Raw genomic sequence first — 20,401 nt, forward strand, 5'->3', positions numbered from 1 at the left:
CTACTGTAGGCTGAGGAGGGAGAGGGTAGGAAGGGTGAGGGCTGGGGAGAGGGGCCATCCTTTCACAAGACCCAGGAGTTCTGCTGGATGAACACACCGGACTCCTGGGCCATCTACGAAAACTCTGCCCTGACCTCCACAGGTCCTCTGACTTCCAATGAGGCCTATGGAAGCTGAATTATGGGTAAAAGTGATGTTTAAAATGACATGAGAAAAGATGCAGTAGAAACTCTAACAGTGAAAATTTTTTTCAACATTTGCTGAAAAAACTAAAGAAACTCTCACAATATTTTGCTCTATTGGATCATTTCCACCAACATACAAATGTGCTGTTATTTGCCCATCTTTTAAAAAGAAAGTTTTCTCTGTAATAAATGATTCAACAAAGAAATAAAGGAGAAGGGGAAATCTCCCCTAGAGAAGAATTCCAAGCAATACATGTAGATACTACCCACTCCAGGAGGTGGAACTTGGATCCCCTCTCCTTGAGGGTGGGCTGGACTCTGTGACTGGCTTCTAGAAAGTAGGGTATGTAGGGGAAAACAGAAATTTTATTAGGGAAGACACCCGGCGGACAGCATGTTAACCAAGTGATGAGGGTAACAACATCCCCAGTGATAAGCCATGTTGCTGTTATGTGCTCCCTGATGTGAACCAAAGAGAAAGGCACTTCAGCCCTGGGGCATTCTTCTCCCAAATCCATCACCCTAGCCAAGTCATAAGAAAACCTCTGATAAACTCAAATTGATGGACATCCCACAAAATACCTGACCAGTACTCTTCAAAACTGTCAAGGTCATGAAAACCAAGGAAAGACAGAGAAAGGGTCACAGACTGGAGAGACTAAGGCCTGACCCAGTGTGGTCTCCTGGGACACAGAAAGGTCATTAATGTGAAAACTGGTGAGATGTAAGTAGAGACCATAGTGGGGCTACTCAAATTGTGCCAATGTCAGTTTTGACAAATAACTACAGCTTTATAAGAAGGTAACATCGGATAAAGCTGGGCAAAGGGTGTACTAGAACTCTCTGTTCTGCCTTTGCAACTTGTCTATGAACCTAAAGCTATTCTAAAATCAAAAGTCTATTCCAAAAAAAAAAAAAAAAAAAACTTCATCTACAATTTAAAGACTGACAATACCAAGTGTTGGTAAATCTGTGAAGCAACTGGAACTCACACATTGTTGGTGAGAATGGAAAATTATATAGTCATTTTAGAAAAACATTTTTGTAGTTTCTTATAAAACTAAACATACATTACTATATGACCCAGCAATTCTACTAGATATCTATCTACCCAAAAGAAGTGAAATTTATGTCTGCACAAAGACTTGTATACAAATGTTCTTGGCATCTTTAATCATAATAGCCCCAAACTAGAAACAATTTAAATGTCCAACAAGGGAATGGGTAGTCAAACTGGGGTATATCTGTACAACAGGATACTATTCAATGATATAAAGGAAGGAACTACTGATACATGCTGAGCAAAAGAAGCCAGGCACAGGAGGACATCCTGTATGATTCAAGTTATATGCAATTCTAGAAAAGGTGGAACAAAGCTCAGCAACAAAAAGCAAAACAGTGGTTGCCTGGGGCTGGGGACTGGGAGGAGGGGGTGGGAGAGATTAACTATAAAGGGGCAGAGGGAATTTTGGGGTGGTGGAAGTGTTATATATCTTGATTGTTGTGGTGGTTACATGGGTGTATACATTTCTCAAAACACTGAACTGTATACTTCAGACATAAATTTAAATTATGCCTCAATAAAGTTGGTTTTTAAAAACGCTTTCTCTTGCTCCCCCTCACCATGCCAGCTATTGTGCAAGGCTCCTGAGTTGTCTGCAGTTCTGCCCCACAGATTCTCTCTTCTGTTCACACCCGTTTCGTTCCATCCCGCATGGAACTGCTCCATCAGGACTGCAATGACCTCCATGCTGCTAGATCCAATGGTCGGTTCCCATTTCTCTCAACTGACCTGACCTGTCAGGACATCCCATCCAGTTCACCCTTTCTTCTTGGAAGCTCTCTTTTCCTTTGGTTTCCAGGACACGATAGTCTCTTGGTTTTCTTTCCATCTCTGATTACTCTTCCTCAGCATTCTTCACTGGTTCTCCTGACCTTCCAACCATCTACTGTCGGGAGTGCCTCAGGGTGCTCGTCCTGTACGTACTCAGATGATTTGATTTCATGGAATCTCAGGGCTTTAAATTCTATGCATATGCTGAGAACTCCCAAATCTGTATCTCAAGCCCAGCCCTCTCTCCCAAATTCTAGCTTCGTAATTCCAACTGCCTACTTGACATTTCTATTGGGATGTCAAACAGACATCTCACATGAAATACATTCAAAACCGAACACCTGATCTTTTCCCATAAGCCTGCCCCCCTGCAGCCTTTTCTACCTCCATAGATGGCCCTGACAGATCATGCTTTATGCAAACCAAAAACCTAGGAGGCATCCTGGACTACTCTTTTTCTCACACTCCACTGGCCCTACCTTGAAAATATATCCATAAGGTGTGTATTCTTTGTCATTTTCACTACTACTATCTTGGTCCAACTGCCATCATCTTGGAAGAAACTCCTAACTGGTCCTCCTACTTCCACTCTTGCCCTCCTACACTCTATTCTCAACGCAGCAACCAGTGACCTTGTTCAAATTTAAGTCAGACCATGTCATTCAAAATTCTATAGTGATTCTTGCTCAGAATAAAAGCCAATGTCTTTGCAATGGCCTGTAAGGCCCGACATGATCTAGCCCCCCACCACCTTACCTCTGTGATATCATCTCGTAATACTCTCCCCCTTGCTCATTCCTCTCCAGACACACTGGTCTTTTTGCTATTTCTCAAACATGCCAGGTATATGCATGCTCTAGCTGTCCTGTCAGGATGCTCTACTGGCCCACTTCTTCACCTCCTTCAACTCTTAGCATACAGACTTGCTCAAATCTCACCTTCTTGGAGACCTACTCTCTTTATTACTACAACCTGACCCACCTCAGCACTTATTTCCTTACCTTGCTCTATTTTTTCCTTTGTTCCCATAGCACTTACTTTCTACAGGACTCCTGCATTGCTTTTGATTGTACCCTGTGATCTCTGACAAGCGCGGACCTCCGGTTGGCTGGGCTGCAGCTGTGTTCTCAGAGTCACTGCCCACTTGCCAGGATCATCTCTCTTGGGGAACCTTCCCAGGCGAGACGACAGTTGCCTATAACTGCACCATCCAGCACAGTAGCTGCTAGCCCCATGGGGCTACTGAGTGCTTGAAAAGTGGCCAGTCCAAAATGAGGTACATTAAAAGGGTAAAGTTTCAAAGACTTAGTACCAAAATGAATATATCTCATTAATAATTTTTTTCAAGAAAAAATTGAGATAGCGAAAGAGGGAACACAAGCAGGGGGAGCGGGAGAGGGAGAAGCAGGCTTCCCGCTGAGCCGGGAGCTTGACGCAGGGCTTGATCCCAGGACCCCGGGATCACGACCTGAGCCGAAGGCAGACTCTTAACGACTGAGCCACCCAGGCGCCCCTATCTCATTAATAATTTTTAATATTGACTCCATGTTGCTATTTTGGATATATTGGGTTAAATAAAATACACTATTAAAATTAAGTTCATCTATTTCTTACTGCTTTCTAAAAATGTGGCTGGCTACTAGATGATTTAAAATTACTCAATTGGCTTGCATTATATTTCTATGGGGCGACACCTATCTATGAGGTAAAACTACTCACGTCTAGAAATCAAATCCCAGGAGCTTAAAATCCACATTTCCTAAATGTGAACTGATGTTTTTTTATTTCAAGTACTATTGAGATATAGTCAAATTCCATCAAGACAAAAGCCCCTTCAGGATTTGATTAATTGGGTTAATGGGGACTTTTTAAGAAGCTTTGGCTTTGTTTTTATTCTCCTATCATCTGGTGATGCTGTGCCTGCGGGACTGAGAGCCCCCCAGAGGACAAATGCGGTCTCCTCCCAAGGTTCCTGTGACACTGTACTTGCACCTGCTCCAGGAACTAGACTCTCCAAGAGCCTGAACCTGTGGCCTGGCAGGTCACTGAGGCTCACAGGGTGGAGGCAGGAAGCGGGTGGGGCCTGCCATGCTTGGGGCGGTGTCTGCACCACGATGGCCCAGCTCAGACCTGTAGATGGGCAGCTGGTGGGGCTGCAGGTACTTGGGGCAGACTTGTGTGGGAGGCACCCAGGCTGAGGGCCAAAGGGAAGGGATTCCTCTTCTCAGGACTAAACGCAAGGGGCTCATTGTCTCTAGAAACCAGTTTTGGCATGGAAATCAGAAGCTGTGAGTGAGTTTAAGGAAAAAACAGCTCCCACTGGTCTGGGAAGACCACGGACTTCTTGGAGGCCAGGCCCCAAGAGAAGGGCGCCCCAAAGCTGGGGGTTGTGGGAATAGGGAAGACAGAATGAGGGGCTCAGTGACCTAAGGACCTGGCACCAGAAGACACAATGATGGAAGGAAGGGCTGGATTAGGAAAACTTTCTCTGATCTCCCCAAATTCTGTAATCTTGCCATATTGTTTTTATATTATTGAGGCGGGGGGGCGGCGGAGGGAGCTAGGCAGGGGGATGCAACATCTCTTGAAAACTTACCCCCACTTCTAAGCTCTCTGCCTCTGGTCTTTCCTGGCAATGGTTATTCCTTCCTGACTCAGGCCTGAGGATCTGGACTAGGAATTATACTCTTAAATTTCTTATGAAAAGCAAAATAGAATTCCATCCTCTGTTTTCTCCCTCTTTCTCACTGTGCCAACTATAGGAAAAAGAGAAAAGAATATGCAAAGTGAAAAAGATTCAAGAGAGATTGCAAGGCTAGAAAGTGAGTAAGAAATGAAAACCACAAAACAAAATGTTATTTTTAATTTGCTTTCAGACCTCAGGAGTGCAGGTCGGCCATTTCGGACAGGGAGGTAGACACAGCTGCACAAGATGCTCCAGGAGTGAACTGGGCAGGAGGCAATTGAGGATGAGAACCAGGGAAAACCTGTCCCTAGTCGCCTTGCCCCTGGGGGGTGGAGAGTCTCCTCAGCGAACAGAGGGATTGCTCTCAATCTTGCCAGAGGCCCGGGAGAAGCAGGGCCGCTGCGGGCCGTGGGTGGGGGTGAAAGGCCTGGCCTCTCGAGAGGGCTCTTCTTCCATCCCAGAGCCATTGTCTGCCTGTGAATGTGCTTTCATCAGCTGTACACTGTATTTATGGCTTCTCGGAATTTTCCGAATGAAGTAACTTTTTTCCCCAGACCATTTTTCTTCACAACTGAAATCAGATCCCCACAGTCCATGGAGACAAAACAGCATGACATCACCCGCCGGGGAGTTGTCATTTCAGACACGGTCGCAGCTTTTTGTTCAAGATCAAATGGATGTGATCTGCCTTGTGGAGGTCGCATCCTGCCTCAGCAGAGGGGATGGTCCTCTGGGCTCAGCTGGAGGAACTGGGAGGGCCGCAGGTATGCCAGGCGGACTGCAGGGCAGGATGGGGCAGGAGGGGCCTGGTGGGGAGGTCTCTCTGCTTCTTCTCTAACTGCAGAGCTCTGGAGATGCGGCTCCATAACACAGTCATGATGGGGACGTGGGCACAGGGATACTGATGTCTGTGTCCCTCCTTTCTCAGCCTCGGATGCTTAGTGATAATAGCCAGGTACAGAGAGCATGGACCTGGGTTAAATGGTCTGGACTCCGCTTCTGTCTTGTCTTGCAAAGCTTCCAGGCCTCAGTTTCCTCCTCTATAGAAGTGCGGAGGGTAAAAAATCCCAGTTCTGCTACCCTACAGAGATGCACTGGGACCAAATAAGAGAATGAATGTCTGGACCTGGCAAGCACAGGCCCTGCTTCTCCAGTTCTTGCCCTTAGATCTTTCAACATTCAGAGGGAAGTGCTCTGTAGGTCCTCAAATGTCCTGGGCTTCCTACAGGGAAGGTTCAGGGAGATGGGCAGAGATTGGGGTGAACCTCCTCTTGAGCTAATAATTAAGGTATTTAAAGAAAGCTCAAAGAAGAGAGGAAGCCATCCAGTCATCCAGGAAACCAATCAGCCAGTGCCTGAGGGCCTGACCAATTACAAGAGAACAGAAGTTGTCCTTTCTGCAAATAAATGCTTCCTAAAGTGTAGCGTTGGGGGCTGGAACAGTTCTAGGTAGTGGTTGGCCTAAAGGGAAGTAATCATATAAATACACTAATAACTGAGAGTTACCAGAACCTGCATCCAGCACTTTACAGTCTTTATCTCATTTGAGTCTCTGGTTAGTGTTACCATTTTCATCTAACAGATGAAGCTGAGGCTAGGGAAGAAGGGTAGGTAACCTGCCCAAGGCCACTCCACTACAGTGGTAGGCTTGGGATCCATAGCCAGGTCTGACTCCAAGGCCCACATGCTTACCCACTAAGCCATTCTGTCTCCCAATCACAAATAGAGGGTGTCCGTGGAAAGGTGTGCCTTGTTCATTTTGTTTTCATATAAACCTGGCAAACAGTGAGATAGAGAGACCAAGTTGTGTGTTTGTGTGTGTGTGTTTCCCTTGGAATGCTGAAGGTGGGACATCTTATCTCATCCCTTCATATCTATTCTTGCAACTCAGAAACCCCAAAAGCAACAGATGGTCTGTTATAACTTATTTTATCCAAATTAAATTATCAAGAAACATCATACATCCATACATATTTTAAAAGGCTGACGTGTGAAATAAGTTGACCATCTGTATTTATTCCACAGCTGGAAATGCTATTTGAGCAGTTGTAAGCCAGCGAACCAAAGTTTGGCCCCAGTGTTGAGTAATAGGGCTCTATTAACGACAACAAAGAATCTCAATCAGCAGGAGAAAAGGGGTTTACCCACTTAACTCTGGAATTGCAATTATTTCTTTCTAATAAGAATAAGACTTCTGATTAAATAGAAGTTGTATTCTGAGGAGGTGAGGAGGGTCAGATGTTTAGTCTGTCCAAAGAGAATCGTAATTTTGCGGGATGGGAGCTCTGGGCCCCTTCTTTTTATAGCATTCTTTGAGTCAGGACCAAAAGAACAAGAACTCCTTGCTTTTCAAGTCTTTCTCTCTTCCAATTGCAGCTCAAGACTAGGGCAGGGAAGAAGGCCTTGGAAGGGTGTAGGGTTTGTCAAAGGGGAAATAAGATAGGGCAGAGCTCCTGTGCTGGGGCCTGGGACTGCCACTTTCCAGAATGGGAATTCCAGTATGGCTGAAGGTTTAAATGAAAATCTAGTGCATTCCCAGTTCATGTGACCAACACAAACTTTTTGAAGATCATAAGAAGTATAGTGGGTTTCTAAGCTCAGCCATTAAAACATTTTTGTAATTAGGCAAGATGATGTCACCACATCTCTGGAGATCTGACATGGCCAACATAATCGCAGATACAAAAATCATGAGAGAAAAATATCATGCTTCTCAAACAGAAAAAAGAGCTCAACTAGAAAGAAAATATAAGCTTCCATAACTCTCATTTACTCTGTTATCTTCAAAAGTAGTTCTATTAGAAGAACCCCTTTTCAAAGAATATAGTCAACGTGGCTACCCACATCTAGACCTTTTTTCATGGAACTCAATGGAAATCATCCTCTTCAGGCCTACATGGTGTGCATTTGGCATTTTACAACTTCATAGTTGGTTTAAAAGGTACACGTCCCTTCTCAATGTAAACTTGAGAATGGACAGTCCAGCAGTCATGAGCCTAAGCATTTTTCTTCTTCCTGTCACTGGAGAGATCTCGGGGCTTTCTCTTTGTGGCTGAGAAGTTCCTTTATCGAGAAAGGGCAACCAGAGCTAATGAGATGATGCCTGGAAGGTTCTACGAGCTCTTATAAGGCTGCAGGTATGAAAAATCATGGATAGGAGTTTTAATTAATAAAGCGGTTATTGGGGTGCCTGGGTGGCTCAGTCTTTAAGCGTCTGCCTTCAGCTCAGGTCATGATCCCAGGGTCCTGGGATAGAGCCCCGCATCGGGCTCCCTGCTCAGCAGGAAGCCTGCTTCTCCCTCTCCCACTCCCCTGCTTGTGTTCCCTCTCTCGCGGTCTCTCACTCTGTCAAATAAATAAATAAAATCCTTAAAAAAAAAATAAAGCAGTTATTAAAGCTTCTTCAGCAAATCAGAAATTATGTGATAATGTGTAGATCATTTGCACATAAAAAGTGAGAGTTCAGTCAATAAACCACACAATTTATTCTGCCAAGAGAAAAGGAGAACTTATATTGAGTCCCTATACTGAGTACCAAATACTTTCAGATATGGTGACTCACTTAATGGGAGAAGCACCATGTTCTAATGGCTACGCACAAAATCGCCAGAATTAGACAGACTCTTGGTTTGGTCTACTCCGTGACCTCAGGAAACATACTAAATTTTTTAAGCCTTGTTTTCTTTATGGGAATAACAACACTATCAACATTTATAGGGCCAGGCACACATACTTGCAGGTACACAACACTCAAGTTATTTTTATTCACTGTTAAGTCTGTGAGGTAGGTATTGTTTTACAGATGAGGACAGAGGTTTAGAAAGCTTACATTATTTGACCAAGGTCAGTCCACACTAAGTACAGCTGAGATCTATCACCTCCCAAGTCTGCATGCTTTTCAGTATAACCACAGCCTCCACTGTCTGATCCAGAACTGGAACATAAGCTAAAATAACAGATGAATGTGAATAGTTCAGTAAGGTAAAATATAGAACTCACATCTGATTAACTATGTCTCCCTCCCCTCAAGTCAGGGGTTCTACTAAAATACAGGAGAATCCAAGCCTAAACGTTTACTACACAGTAAGAATTTGGGGATCCCTACATTTTATTTTCTCCTAAACTTGAGTCACAGGCTAAAGAACAGCCTGTGCTGATGGAATTGTACTAACTAGGACTATCCAAAGTAAGTTATAGCTTTTTGCCAGCTTTCTGTGCCAGTGACCTAGAAACTATTCCAAAACCTATTTTCGTTTCTTTGGGGCTGAAATTTCAGTGAAACAGCCCAGCCAACTCTGACCCAGAGTCTTCAAATTTAGAAATTAATCCCCAAAGAAAGGGAACATTAATTTTTATTGTGACAGAGAATAACCTTCTCCTAGCTCAATTATAGGAAGAAATAACTAACTCGCAATGCCACACTTCTAAATACTTGCCATTTGCACCATGAAGATGCAAGAGAAGTAGGCTGACAATTGTTCTTTAACCTCCAAAAAGGTTTTATGGCTTATGGACACATACAAAAACACACAAGTATTCTGTAGAGCTAACGCTGCATGCCATACAATTTTAAAAGCACAAAGAAGAATACTGCAAAAAAGAGAAAGATAAACAACTGAAATTTGCTGAAATAGGTTTGTCCATAAAATAATATATGCACACAGTAACTTGTGATGATTCCTACAAATAAAAAATTAATCCATTTAGTATTTTTTTTTCTCAAGAGTAGATTAACTATTGTACATCTCAAGTTGGAATTACCCTAAGTCAGCTTATTATTAAATTGATCCTTAGACTAATTTGGACATGAAAAAAATAACCTAGATTAAAAACAAAACCTTTAGGAAGAAAAAGGGGGCAAGAAGAATCTACTGACCACCCCTAAGTGAGTGATTCCTAAGTAGATACAATGATAGTTTTCTTCTGACTGTGGGTTATTCTCCTATCTTCACTCGTTTCTCACTGCTTTTTTAAAAAATACTACCAAAGATGTGGGAAAGGACACATGGGAACACGTACTGAAGAGCTCACTTGACATGCCTAAGACATGTCTGATACACGAGAGAACCAAGCAGAGAACAGCTGTGTGAAGCACCCTCAAGCAGGGCATTTATAACTCAGGGCTCACATTCCTAGTCCTGCCGCCATCGACCCCCTACCTTGAATTGAAAGTATACAGCAGACGACGGGATTGAAGAAATAGTTGTTCTAATAAGAAAAAGTACTGTGGCTGACCAGTGAGACACAAACAACACCATGCCTCCGACGGAAACTCTGGGGCCTTCTGCTTAGCTTCCCCACAGCATTTCCACGGTATAAGGTGCTTTAGCGAGAACGTGCATTATCTGATGTGGATTTTTTTTTTTTTTAGAAGTGAAAGATTTCTCAAAGTGTTTATCAAGAGAAAATGATAGGTTTATGATGATTCTCCCATAAACAAATAGACTGGGGTTACAGAAAAATACATTCTTGGCTTATGACATGATCAACTTACTGATTAGATCAGTATTTCGGTTAACTATTTAAGTACCCAAAACACCATGGCAAGAAAGTTTGTATTTATGTATCTAACACCAGATACTTGTATTTTTAAGTAACGTTTCCGATAGTCTATGGGGAAGCTGGAGATGTGGGTAAGGGAAGTGTGATAAGAGTAATACACTACATCTGGATTCACAAAACAGTTCTGCCCCTTTCTTACTTGTGGGACCAGTCATTCCATCCCTCTTGGTCTTTTTCCCCTCCCTAGATGACTCCTAATGTCCCTTCATCTCTAAAATTTTGTGATTATAGTAACTTGTTACAATGTTCATTTTTCAGGCTTCACTCACGATTCATCAGAATGCTAGAAGAGAACCAGGACATTCGATTTCCATAGTTTAGAATAATACCTGCTTATTCAGCAGAACTTAAATCCTTTTTTGGAACACAGAGACATATGAATAAAGTAAACTAACAATGGCAGCTATGCCAGAAACCTATTTTTGTTTCTTAGGGGCTGAAATAATTGTATTTTGAATAGGAGGCAACAAACTACTGTTTTCCATTGCAAAAGGTCAGTGCATTTTCTGCTGTTAGTTTCCAGAAACTGACAGTTTTGTTGTAGCCCTATCAATTCATACTAATAAAAATAACTATCTATCATCCCCTATCATGATCCAAAAATAAATTAAGGGGGCTTAAATAATACAGAATTGCATAAATAAAAAGTGAACATTTAGAACAGGAAAATAAAACTAAAGATGAGCATACAAAATAAGCCAGGAATGAGGTTCTAATAAATCACCATTAACGGCCTCCATTACAACTGCTTCTAGTGGAACCCAAATTTGGCATTAAGCTTTCCAACATCCCGTATGAATGAGGAAGTCTACCTGATCAATTACATAATTCATAGAGAAAATAAGATGAAAGCAAAAGCTCAGCGGAAACGCAGTTGCTTGCAGTGGAATAAGCAAAAGCTCCTCTTTGGGGGTCTTCATAAAGAATTATGCCAACAGCATCCTCAGTAACTTTCCTTAAGTAGATGCAGTGGGTGGGTACACAGGGCTAGTCCTCAAGACAATTCTTACTTGAAAATGATGGCATCACAGCCAAGCAGAGGGAGACATCACAGCACGATGGTTAGGAGAGACTCCAGTCCTACACTGTCCGAGTGCAAATCCCAGCTCTGCTGTGTGACCTTGGGCAGGTTATTCCGACCTGGCTCAAGTGCCTTAGTTTCTTTAACTGTGAGGTGGGGATAACAACAGCAATTTGCAAAGATTAAGCAAGTTAATGAGCATTGGATAGTGTTACCACTTATTAGTGAAGAGCTTAGTAGAAGTAACTGGGGTTGGTACTGCCATAATACAATTCAGTATCTAGCTCTACACTGATCTGACTTGACCCCACAGATTTTTAGAACAGTGCTGTCCAAAAGTGTTTCTGCAAAAATCTGTGCTATTCAATACAATAGCCTCTTGTGGATATAGAGCACTAGAAATGTGGATAGTTTTGCTTTCAAATGTAAAATGGATTTGGGTTTTAGGCTCAGATAACTGTGCTAATGAAGAACTAAATTTCTAATTTAATTTAAATAACCACAAGTAACAAGTGGTTACTGCACTAGACAGCACAGATATAGAAATTTCAGAAAGTTTGAATAGTACTGATCTATAAATATCTTCCAAGTAATATTCTCTAAATACCATTGTAAGTTTTTGATGGGCATTTGGCAACAAGGACTCCAGATTGTATTCCTTGACATCTAACTGGAGTGTGGCCACCTCCATTGCCACATAAACACAGCCCCTACGCCTTGGACTGTGGACCTCCATTTCTGATGTGCAAAGTCCAAGGTGACTAAACAGAATGCCCACCTATCTGTGCTGTGAGGGAAGCCAAGGAGGTATCCATGGCAAGGCCAAGATCATCCCTAGGAAACTGCTTTGAAGCTACTTCAGAGCACAAAGGAATGGGCTTGATCCCAGAGTTCTACTTTGATCAGCACAGTTGGAATTGTTTGGACTTGAACAATTTTATTTTTTATTTTTAAGATTTTACTTATTTATTCGAGAGAGAGCGAGAGAGCACAAGCAGGGGGAGGGGCAGAGAGAAGCAGGCTCCCTGCTCAGGACCCCAAGATCCCAGGACCCCAGGATCATGACCTGAGCCAAAGGGAGATGTTTAACCGACTGAGCCACCCAGGCACTCTGGAACCGAACAATTTTAAAGGGTAGTTTAACCAGATGCTGGCTTCTTCTCCCCGCCCCCCGCCCGGTGTTCTATTAACTTTGAGAAATGCTATTTCCTGGTGTACCCTATAAGATAAACTATTTGGAAAAGGTACATCAAGATGACCAAATGAGAGAAGGTATAGTATGCATATGAGTCCCAGATAAAAGTAACAATTGCTAAAATCAATATAATGATTTCATATAAGTCATGTAATATAAAGGCAAAATAAAGGGAAAGTAATGGATAATAAAATGTGTATTTCGATATATAAATGCATAGGCACAGCCACACAAGAAGCAATAAAGTCATCAGTACCTATATACAGAATTGTGTTGGTAACTCAACTATCACCAGTAGCACTGGTAACAAGATTCTTTGAGACAGGTGTGGTTCTTGGTCAAGTTTTAACAAAATAAAGTAGAATCCTCCCTTACTGATCTCATGGTTGTATTCTTGGAAAATTCAGTGTATGTTAAAACTCTATAAAAAAATGGATTTGCGTTTAAGGCTCAGATAAGTTTTTTTTTTGAATGTTCAATAGACCATTCAAGAATCATGACATATGGAACAATTCTTTGTTGTGCTAAACCTTCCCATGTGCTGTGGGACATAAAACATCTCTGGCCCCTGCCCAGTAATTGCCAGCCGTACCTCCAATCATTTCTAAAACCATTGCTCCAAGCCAATCATATGAGTTCTATCACTCCAACCCTCACCAATAACTGGCTCATCAATCCAGGCTTCACTGTCAGTGCATGGCCATGGTTGGTTTGAGAATAGGGAACATGACATAATGTCAGCCAATGAAACACAGAGGAAGTTTGCTGGGGGCCTGGCAGGAAGTTTCCTAGGAGAAAACCACAGGAAAGACAGTCTCTTTCTTTTTCTCTTCATGGTTACAAATGGATGTGAGGCCTGAGAATTCTAAACTCATTTCAGAAGCAGCTGGAGGATGAAGTGAACAAGCAGGAGGGCAGAGCCAGAAGCACAGGAAAACAGGTAAATTTGGATTGTCACTCTTGGGGGTCTACTCTACCTCTAGACTTCCAGTTACATCAATCAGTAATTTCCTATGGTTTAAACCACTTTTAATTTGGATTTTGGTCTCCTGCAACTGAAAGCACTTTGATACATACATGAACAACTTTGCAAGACAAAGAATAAGGCCTGGTTGAGAAAAAAAAAAAACAAAAAAAACCCCCCAAAACAACAAAAGGTGAATATTGTTACAGACTTCTATACCAAGTATACACCAATTATACTTTTTTTTTTTTTAACCTGTGGTAAATGAGCCTGCATGCTCTTAGGTAAAGGAGCTACACCGTTCACGAGTGTGCAATTCTTCCATCAAGCGACAGGCATACCATGGAAGAAGAATGACCAACATAGTTCGCACATGCAGCCGTTAGAACATGTGAAAGGTAAAAAGCTTTTAAATCTAAAAAGAAAAAATACAGCTACAGGTGAAAAAGTAATACTGTCAGTACGTGTGTACAAGGAGTTCTACACAACGTAGGAGGCACTGTGCACAAACGGGTAGTAACATGTATTAAGCCCCTGCTCTCGTGAAGCTTGTAATTAGAGACAAATGAAAAAAAAAAAACATGTTTATTTAGTACGGTAATTGATGAGGAAATAAGAGGCAGAGAAATGGGCTGTCAAGGTTAACTAGGGAAGGTCTTCCGAACATGCCAGAGTTAGACCTTTAATTTTAAAGGCTGGCAATACTGAGAGGATGTGGGAAATGGCGCATTATAGGAGGAGGAAAAGTTTTTAGGAATGTGGGTGGAAAATTTAGTAATGTATTGCTGTGATGGCAGCAGGCAGGGTTCTAGATGACTCCACTGTCAGGTGCATGACAGACAGTGGGGCAGAAGGAAAACAGAAACTTCTAATTGGGGATAGAGCTTCAGCTTGGAATCCCTGTTCCACTATGACCTATCTGTCTGACTCTGGACAAGTCACAACCCTCCCTGTGTCAGTTTTCTCACTTTACAAAATGGGAAAATGTAGCTTGGGTCGGGGGGCTGACCGACGGCATGAGATGAGGCATGTTAAGTAAAATACGCAACAGAAAGGTGCTTAATCATGGTAGGTATCATTACTCTTGAATCCACAGGCAATTCACCCCAATTAGTTTCAGAGCACTTACAAGGCAAACATATGTGAAATTCAATATACCTGTTACAGCAGGTTTGAAAAAAACTTTTTTTAAACTGGCAATTGCAACCTATTACAAAGAGCCCTAAATCAAAAGAAAACAATGACACACTAAGAAAATGGGTTGTGATTAAGATACTATAAATGCATTTATTGGTAGTATTACTGAATGCTGAATGCAGAGATTAAAATACAAAGAAATCAGCACTTAAAATCTTTAAAAAATGCAGTATCTTTACATATATGTTAACCAATTCTGCTTATCTAGATTTACAAACATAAAGCGAATTCCAAAGCTTTCATTCTGAATATACTCTGATTTTGAGTTCTAGTGTTCTCCATTCTGAAGTCGGCTTTTATTTTGTTGTATTTTACCAAGTATGATTTATTTTGTTTCTACCCTAAAAACAAGACTCTGTGAGCTGATCCTGAAGCAGTCAGTTAAATCAGGAATTTTTAAACAGCTCTTTAAGAGAGGATAAAGCCACATGAAAGAAAACACCTCAATCCTACATATATAAATACAAGAGAAAATAGCAAGAAGCAACAAGAATCACAGAAATGTCAATCCTACTCTAAAGTATAATTTCTACCTGTAGCAACAATTCAATTAGCAGTAGCTTAGATGCCTTTGTTCTAAAAAATAAAACCATTAGTTCTTTCACTACAATTTTCTGACTATACTCAGTGAATAATTATCAACTCTTTATATACTTTTTAAAAACTCAAGAATATGATTTATACATAACAGACTCATTAACAGAAGAGGCCTTCAAACATACTGCTGAAAGCTGCAATATAGTTTGGGGACCAGATTTCAATTTACATAATATCACCATCCGTAAAGAGTTTATGGCACCCAGTACAGCAGTGCTCAGCACCGTTACCTCAGAAATGCTCCATCCACTCTGGCATCAGAGAATTACTGATACGGATGAGACTGTTAAGACAATTCTAACGGGGCCTCTAAGCAGGATTGCATGTAAAAGGAAATAATTATCAACTATGATCCAGTTGTAACGACGCAGCTAGCCTGTAGGACTGAATTTTTCACAATAATAGCACTACAGAATTACAGTGACAGATGTCAGAATGATCTTTCCCTGCTAACTACTGAGTAGAAAAAGAGTTTTCTGACTATTTCTGATGAACAGGAGTTCTTTGATATAAACACTAGGGGAAACTGGAAAGTGAACAAAATGAACTCAAGTTCTTTTTTCACAGATATTAACAACAAGCAAAGCAGTTTACAAAAAAAAAACCCAAATTATCCTATAAACAAATAAATATCAAACCAATCATTTTTGAAGAAAATATAGCTCATTTTCAAAAGTTCTGTTTGGTTTGTAACTAGACTTGAAAATATTAAAACAAACCAAACAGAGTCCCACATACTGATTTGCTATACAGGATGTGAAAAAAGCACTTCAAGTTTTAAGCTTAATGTTTCATTCTCTCCCCTATTCCCAGAAAAGAAAAAGAAAAAGAAAAAAAGGGGCTCTTGCAAAAATAAACAAAACCTAAACCAACCAACTAACAAAAAGTAATCACAGAAGAAAACCTTTCTCTTTCTGAACACTTCACTTTAGTTGGTCCCATATTAGGTAAGGTTTCTGTAGCAAGACTCCCTAGTCTCTTCCTTAATCTTTCATTCTTCAGTCACGGACCTCCATATTTTTATCAAACAAGGCTATGTGAAGGCTTTCCTAACAAATCGGGCTGAGTCAGAGGTAGCTTTAGGATGAAGTATACTTGACTACGGTATGTGGTTAGTTCAAATGAACACGTTGTTCGAAAAGGATTACAACACATAAAAATGCACAAGGAAAAAATGTACAGCCCTCACTGCCTTGCACTAAGAGAAAACGTTTGAGAAACTCAGAACAAACCGTGGAAGCCAGGAAAGAGGCGCTGGCCCCATCCCCATGGGCTCCTTTAATGCACCAGTTCAGGCTGGTTCTCCACGAAGGGGAGCACCCCGCTCACATAGTATGCAATGCCAAGAGATAGCAAAGCAATGACAAAGATCAAGAGCAACACCCTCCAGAAGCCCAGGTCCTCGACAAACTCCTGCCATGTGGTTCGGAAGCTGGACAGGACTCCTTCCCCTTGCTGCAGGTTGGGATTGAGGAGAGAATGGCTTTCCATGGCACTGTGAAAGGAGCAAAGACAAAGGAAAGGGGCATGAACAACACATTCCACCCATTTCAGAAAGATACAACAGCAACCACGTTACTTAGAAAAGACAAGACACAACACTTACAAGAAGAAAACTGACAAATGTGCTCTCATACATTCATGTATCTATCTGGTAATCTACCTTCAACTGTCAATTAAGCTGCAATGATTATGTTTCTTGGTTTAGTATCCAGCAGAGTCAGAGTTAAAAATCCTTTTCTAATGAAAAGGTCCCAAGCAGAAGTCTTGACTATAGGTCAAATGAGTTGTTTCAAACTCCTAGTATCTAAGTAACCAAATTGTGGTTACTTTAAATTTAGAAAAGTTCAAAACAAAGATTCATAATTTAAGAATTCATGTTAATGAAAATAAGCAAAGATGGGTAAATCTGTAAATGATTTTTAGAGTCACTTTTATACAGTGTGTGAATCTTAAAGTTAAAAGGGAATTTTCACTAACTTAGTTCAATTACCTGACCAATAAAGGAATTACTTCTTTTAACTGTAATCCTCTAAAAACAGACACTTAGTTCAGTCTGTTGTACATCTGAACAGGCCTAGCCATTAGGAATTCTTCTTAACAGCTTCCTCCAACTGGCTGTAGTTCTATCTTGTACAATAATACAAAATAAGTTTATCTCACTTCTGCATAAAGACTGAATCTAGTCGAAAATAAGATACCACAAGCCATAAAAAACAACGATTCTTGATTCTGGTTTTCAGAACTCTATCAAAGAGAAATATGACCCCTACAAGTAGAAAACAGGGTATCTGACTTTGGTATGTGGATGGCCATACTGTGATGAATTCAAAGTTCGGAGGGATTAGCACCCACAATTATGTCACAACATGCAGGTCCAATAACAGGGTATCATTTAGATTAATGCCACAATGACCATAATTCTATGTATCAACTATCTGTTGCTTATAAAAGGTAATTTACCACCCTTCCTAAACCCTTTCTCTTCATATTCTTCCAACCATCTGGGCATAGGACAATGGAAACAGAATAAAAGTGTCTTACAGTCTGGTTCATCATGCAAAAACTGGCATTTTATTTAACCTACAATTTTACTTTACTTCTTGACACTTAACCAGACATCCTTCAGCATTTACTAGTATTAGAGGTCTTCTCTCATCATAGGAAGCTGACTTCCTAATGGGCCACTCTGCTCGATACCTGAGGTTTTCTTCTTTCTATATTAAAAGATGTTTATTCTCTAAATAAGAAAAGACATTTTCAGTGGGAAGTCTACATGAATACAAAAATTTAAGAAAAGTGAAGCAAGTTCAAAAATAAGATTGGAACTTTGAGAAGGTTTAAACACATAATACCATGAATATATAAAGAAGCTCAGGAGAGGTTAATTTTGACTTGTATGAAATATACTGACTATGTCCGAGTTGATGTGCTCTCATAGTCAAAGACGTTAGATATAAAATGAGGATTCAGCTGAGCAATCTCTAGGAGTTCATGAAGCTCTGCCAATCAGAATTTTCCATAGTGACCTTATCCAGTGAAATGTTTCCTACTGAATGTGCGTGTGCAATATTTTTTTTGTACGTGTGTCATCTACACTGTCTTTGTCATCCTATACCCACAGACTTAAAAATAACTAAATTAAACTTAGGATATATGGGGGAGTGGGAAAATTTCATCATCTTGATTTATAGGCCCTTAAGTTATGCTATGTCTCAGAGAATCCTAACAGTGATGGAAAATACTAAGTACATTCAAAACTTGCTTTATGCTCTGCTAATCATCACACAGCTTTGCCACAATGCCACATGCTAGCCAATCCCATTAAGCTTTATTCTCTAATTTTTTCTTTTGGTATAATTCACATATAAAATTCATCTTGTATAATTCAGTGGTTTTTAGTATACTGACAAAGTTATACAACCATCTCCACTGATTTCAGAACATTTTAATCACCTCTATAATCAACTCTGTACCCTTTAGCAATCACTTCCCATTGCCCCTTCCATCAGCTCCTGGCAACCACTAATCTACTTTCTTTTTGCCAATTCTGGACAATTCATATAAACGGAATTATACAATATATGGCTTTTTTGACCAGCTTCTTTTATGGAGGATGCTTTTATTTATTTATTTATTTTAAATGAAAGTGTTTTAATGGAGGATGCTTTTAAAGCTCATCCACGTTGTAGCACATATCAGTAGTTCATTCCTTTTTATGGTGGAATATTCCACTAGATGCACAGATGACATTTTGTCTATCCATTTATCAGTTGATGGACTTTTGGGTGGTTTCCACCTTTGGGCTATTATAAATAATACTGCTATAAACATTCGCGTACAAGTTTTTGTGTGAACCCATGTTTTCAATTTTCTTGGGTATATACCTAAAGTGGAATTGTTGGGTCATATGGTAACTCTGTGTTGCTTTTTGAGAACTGCCAGACTGTTTTCCAAAGCAGCTACTCTACTTTACATTCCCACCAGCAATGTACGAGGGTTCGTTTCCCCACATCCTCACCAATACTTGTTGTTGTTCCATCTTTTTGATTACAGCCATCCTACTGCTTTGAAGTGGTAACTCGCTATGGCTTTGCTCTGTATTTCCCTAATGACCAATGATGCTGTCTTTAAGTTTTTTAATTTAAACTTCAACCATCACATGTCTACCATGATACTGAGGGGCAGGAATAAGGTAAGGCAGCCAAGTAGTACAAATACTAGTAATTCAATTTTTTAAGAACTGGCTTTACCCAATGCTATAAATAATACAAATCCTTATGCTAAAGGAAATGACAGGTATACGAGAGAAGCAGGAGTAAGTATTTCATACGGAACAGCTCAAATGACTCATTTCTACTACTTAGTAAGTAATCACAACCTAGGCAAGATAAAGTTAAAAAAAATAAATAAATCTATAATAAAGGAAAAAAAAAAGTATATTTCTGATACGGAGGTGCCAAGACACTGGCTATTAACAAAATATAGCAAGCAAGGTCCCCAGAACATACCAAGCAAAAACACATTCTTGGACATTTTTCATGGAAAGAAGCTTAAAGTATTTATGAAAATAAATTTCAAGTTATTTTGGAAGAACACGATCTTTAACAAATAATAGAAAACTCAATGTTACCATATTGCTTATGGCATTCTGTCAATCCAGAGTACACAGGTGAGAGAAAATTTATCTTGGACTTCTTGCTTATTTTATCTACTTGTCAGCTTTCAGTGATAACTCATGACTAGCATGCACTGTTCTAGAAGTAAAGCTCTAATTTCTTTGGACAGTAGTAAGTCCTTGAAAGTATCTAAACAGTCTGATCAGTCAAGCTACTGGGTCAACAGCTAATGAGGGCCCTTGAAATATATTCCACTGAAAATTTTGGGAAGTGACAATAGTAGGTTCATCATCTGTCCTACCTCGTAATTATCTGGAAGGCTGAAACTCCGTGGCAATCAACCAGACTCCATGCTAGTACAACTCAGTCTGGACTATGCACTTTCCCTGTGGAGCTAGTGGGGCCAGGAGAAAAGACGATTTGTCACCTTTTCAGAGCTCCCTGAACCGTGTTGTAAACTGCTTCGAGATGAGAAACGACGAGATACTGAAGACCCTGTCAGTTACTACATCTTAGCATCAGTTACTTACAGGAGCCCAAA

The 20,401-nt window shown here is 40.5% G+C and overlaps 1 protein-coding gene across 2 annotated transcripts in view; it reads right to left on the bottom strand.

The window, feature by feature from the left end:
- Nucleotides 1–14,510: 14,510 nt before the first annotated feature.
- Nucleotides 14,511–20,401, bottom strand: part of ANKRD46 (ankyrin repeat domain 46) — a 35,866-nt gene continuing 29,975 nt past the window's right edge. For both annotated transcript variants that reach the window (XM_032421676.1, XM_032421677.1), the window contains one exon: nt 14,511–16,736. In XM_032421676.1, coding sequence (XP_032277567.1) covers nt 16,520–16,736 — 217 coding nt within the window. In that variant the 3' untranslated portion in view covers nt 14,511–16,519. The remainder of the gene's footprint in view (nt 16,737–20,401) is intronic.

This window comes from Phoca vitulina, unplaced genomic scaffold (genome assembly GCF_004348235.1).
Source record: "Phoca vitulina isolate PV1807 unplaced genomic scaffold, GSC_HSeal_1.0 scaffold25, whole genome shotgun sequence".
Lineage (NCBI taxonomy): Eukaryota > Metazoa > Chordata > Mammalia > Carnivora > Phocidae > Phoca > Phoca vitulina.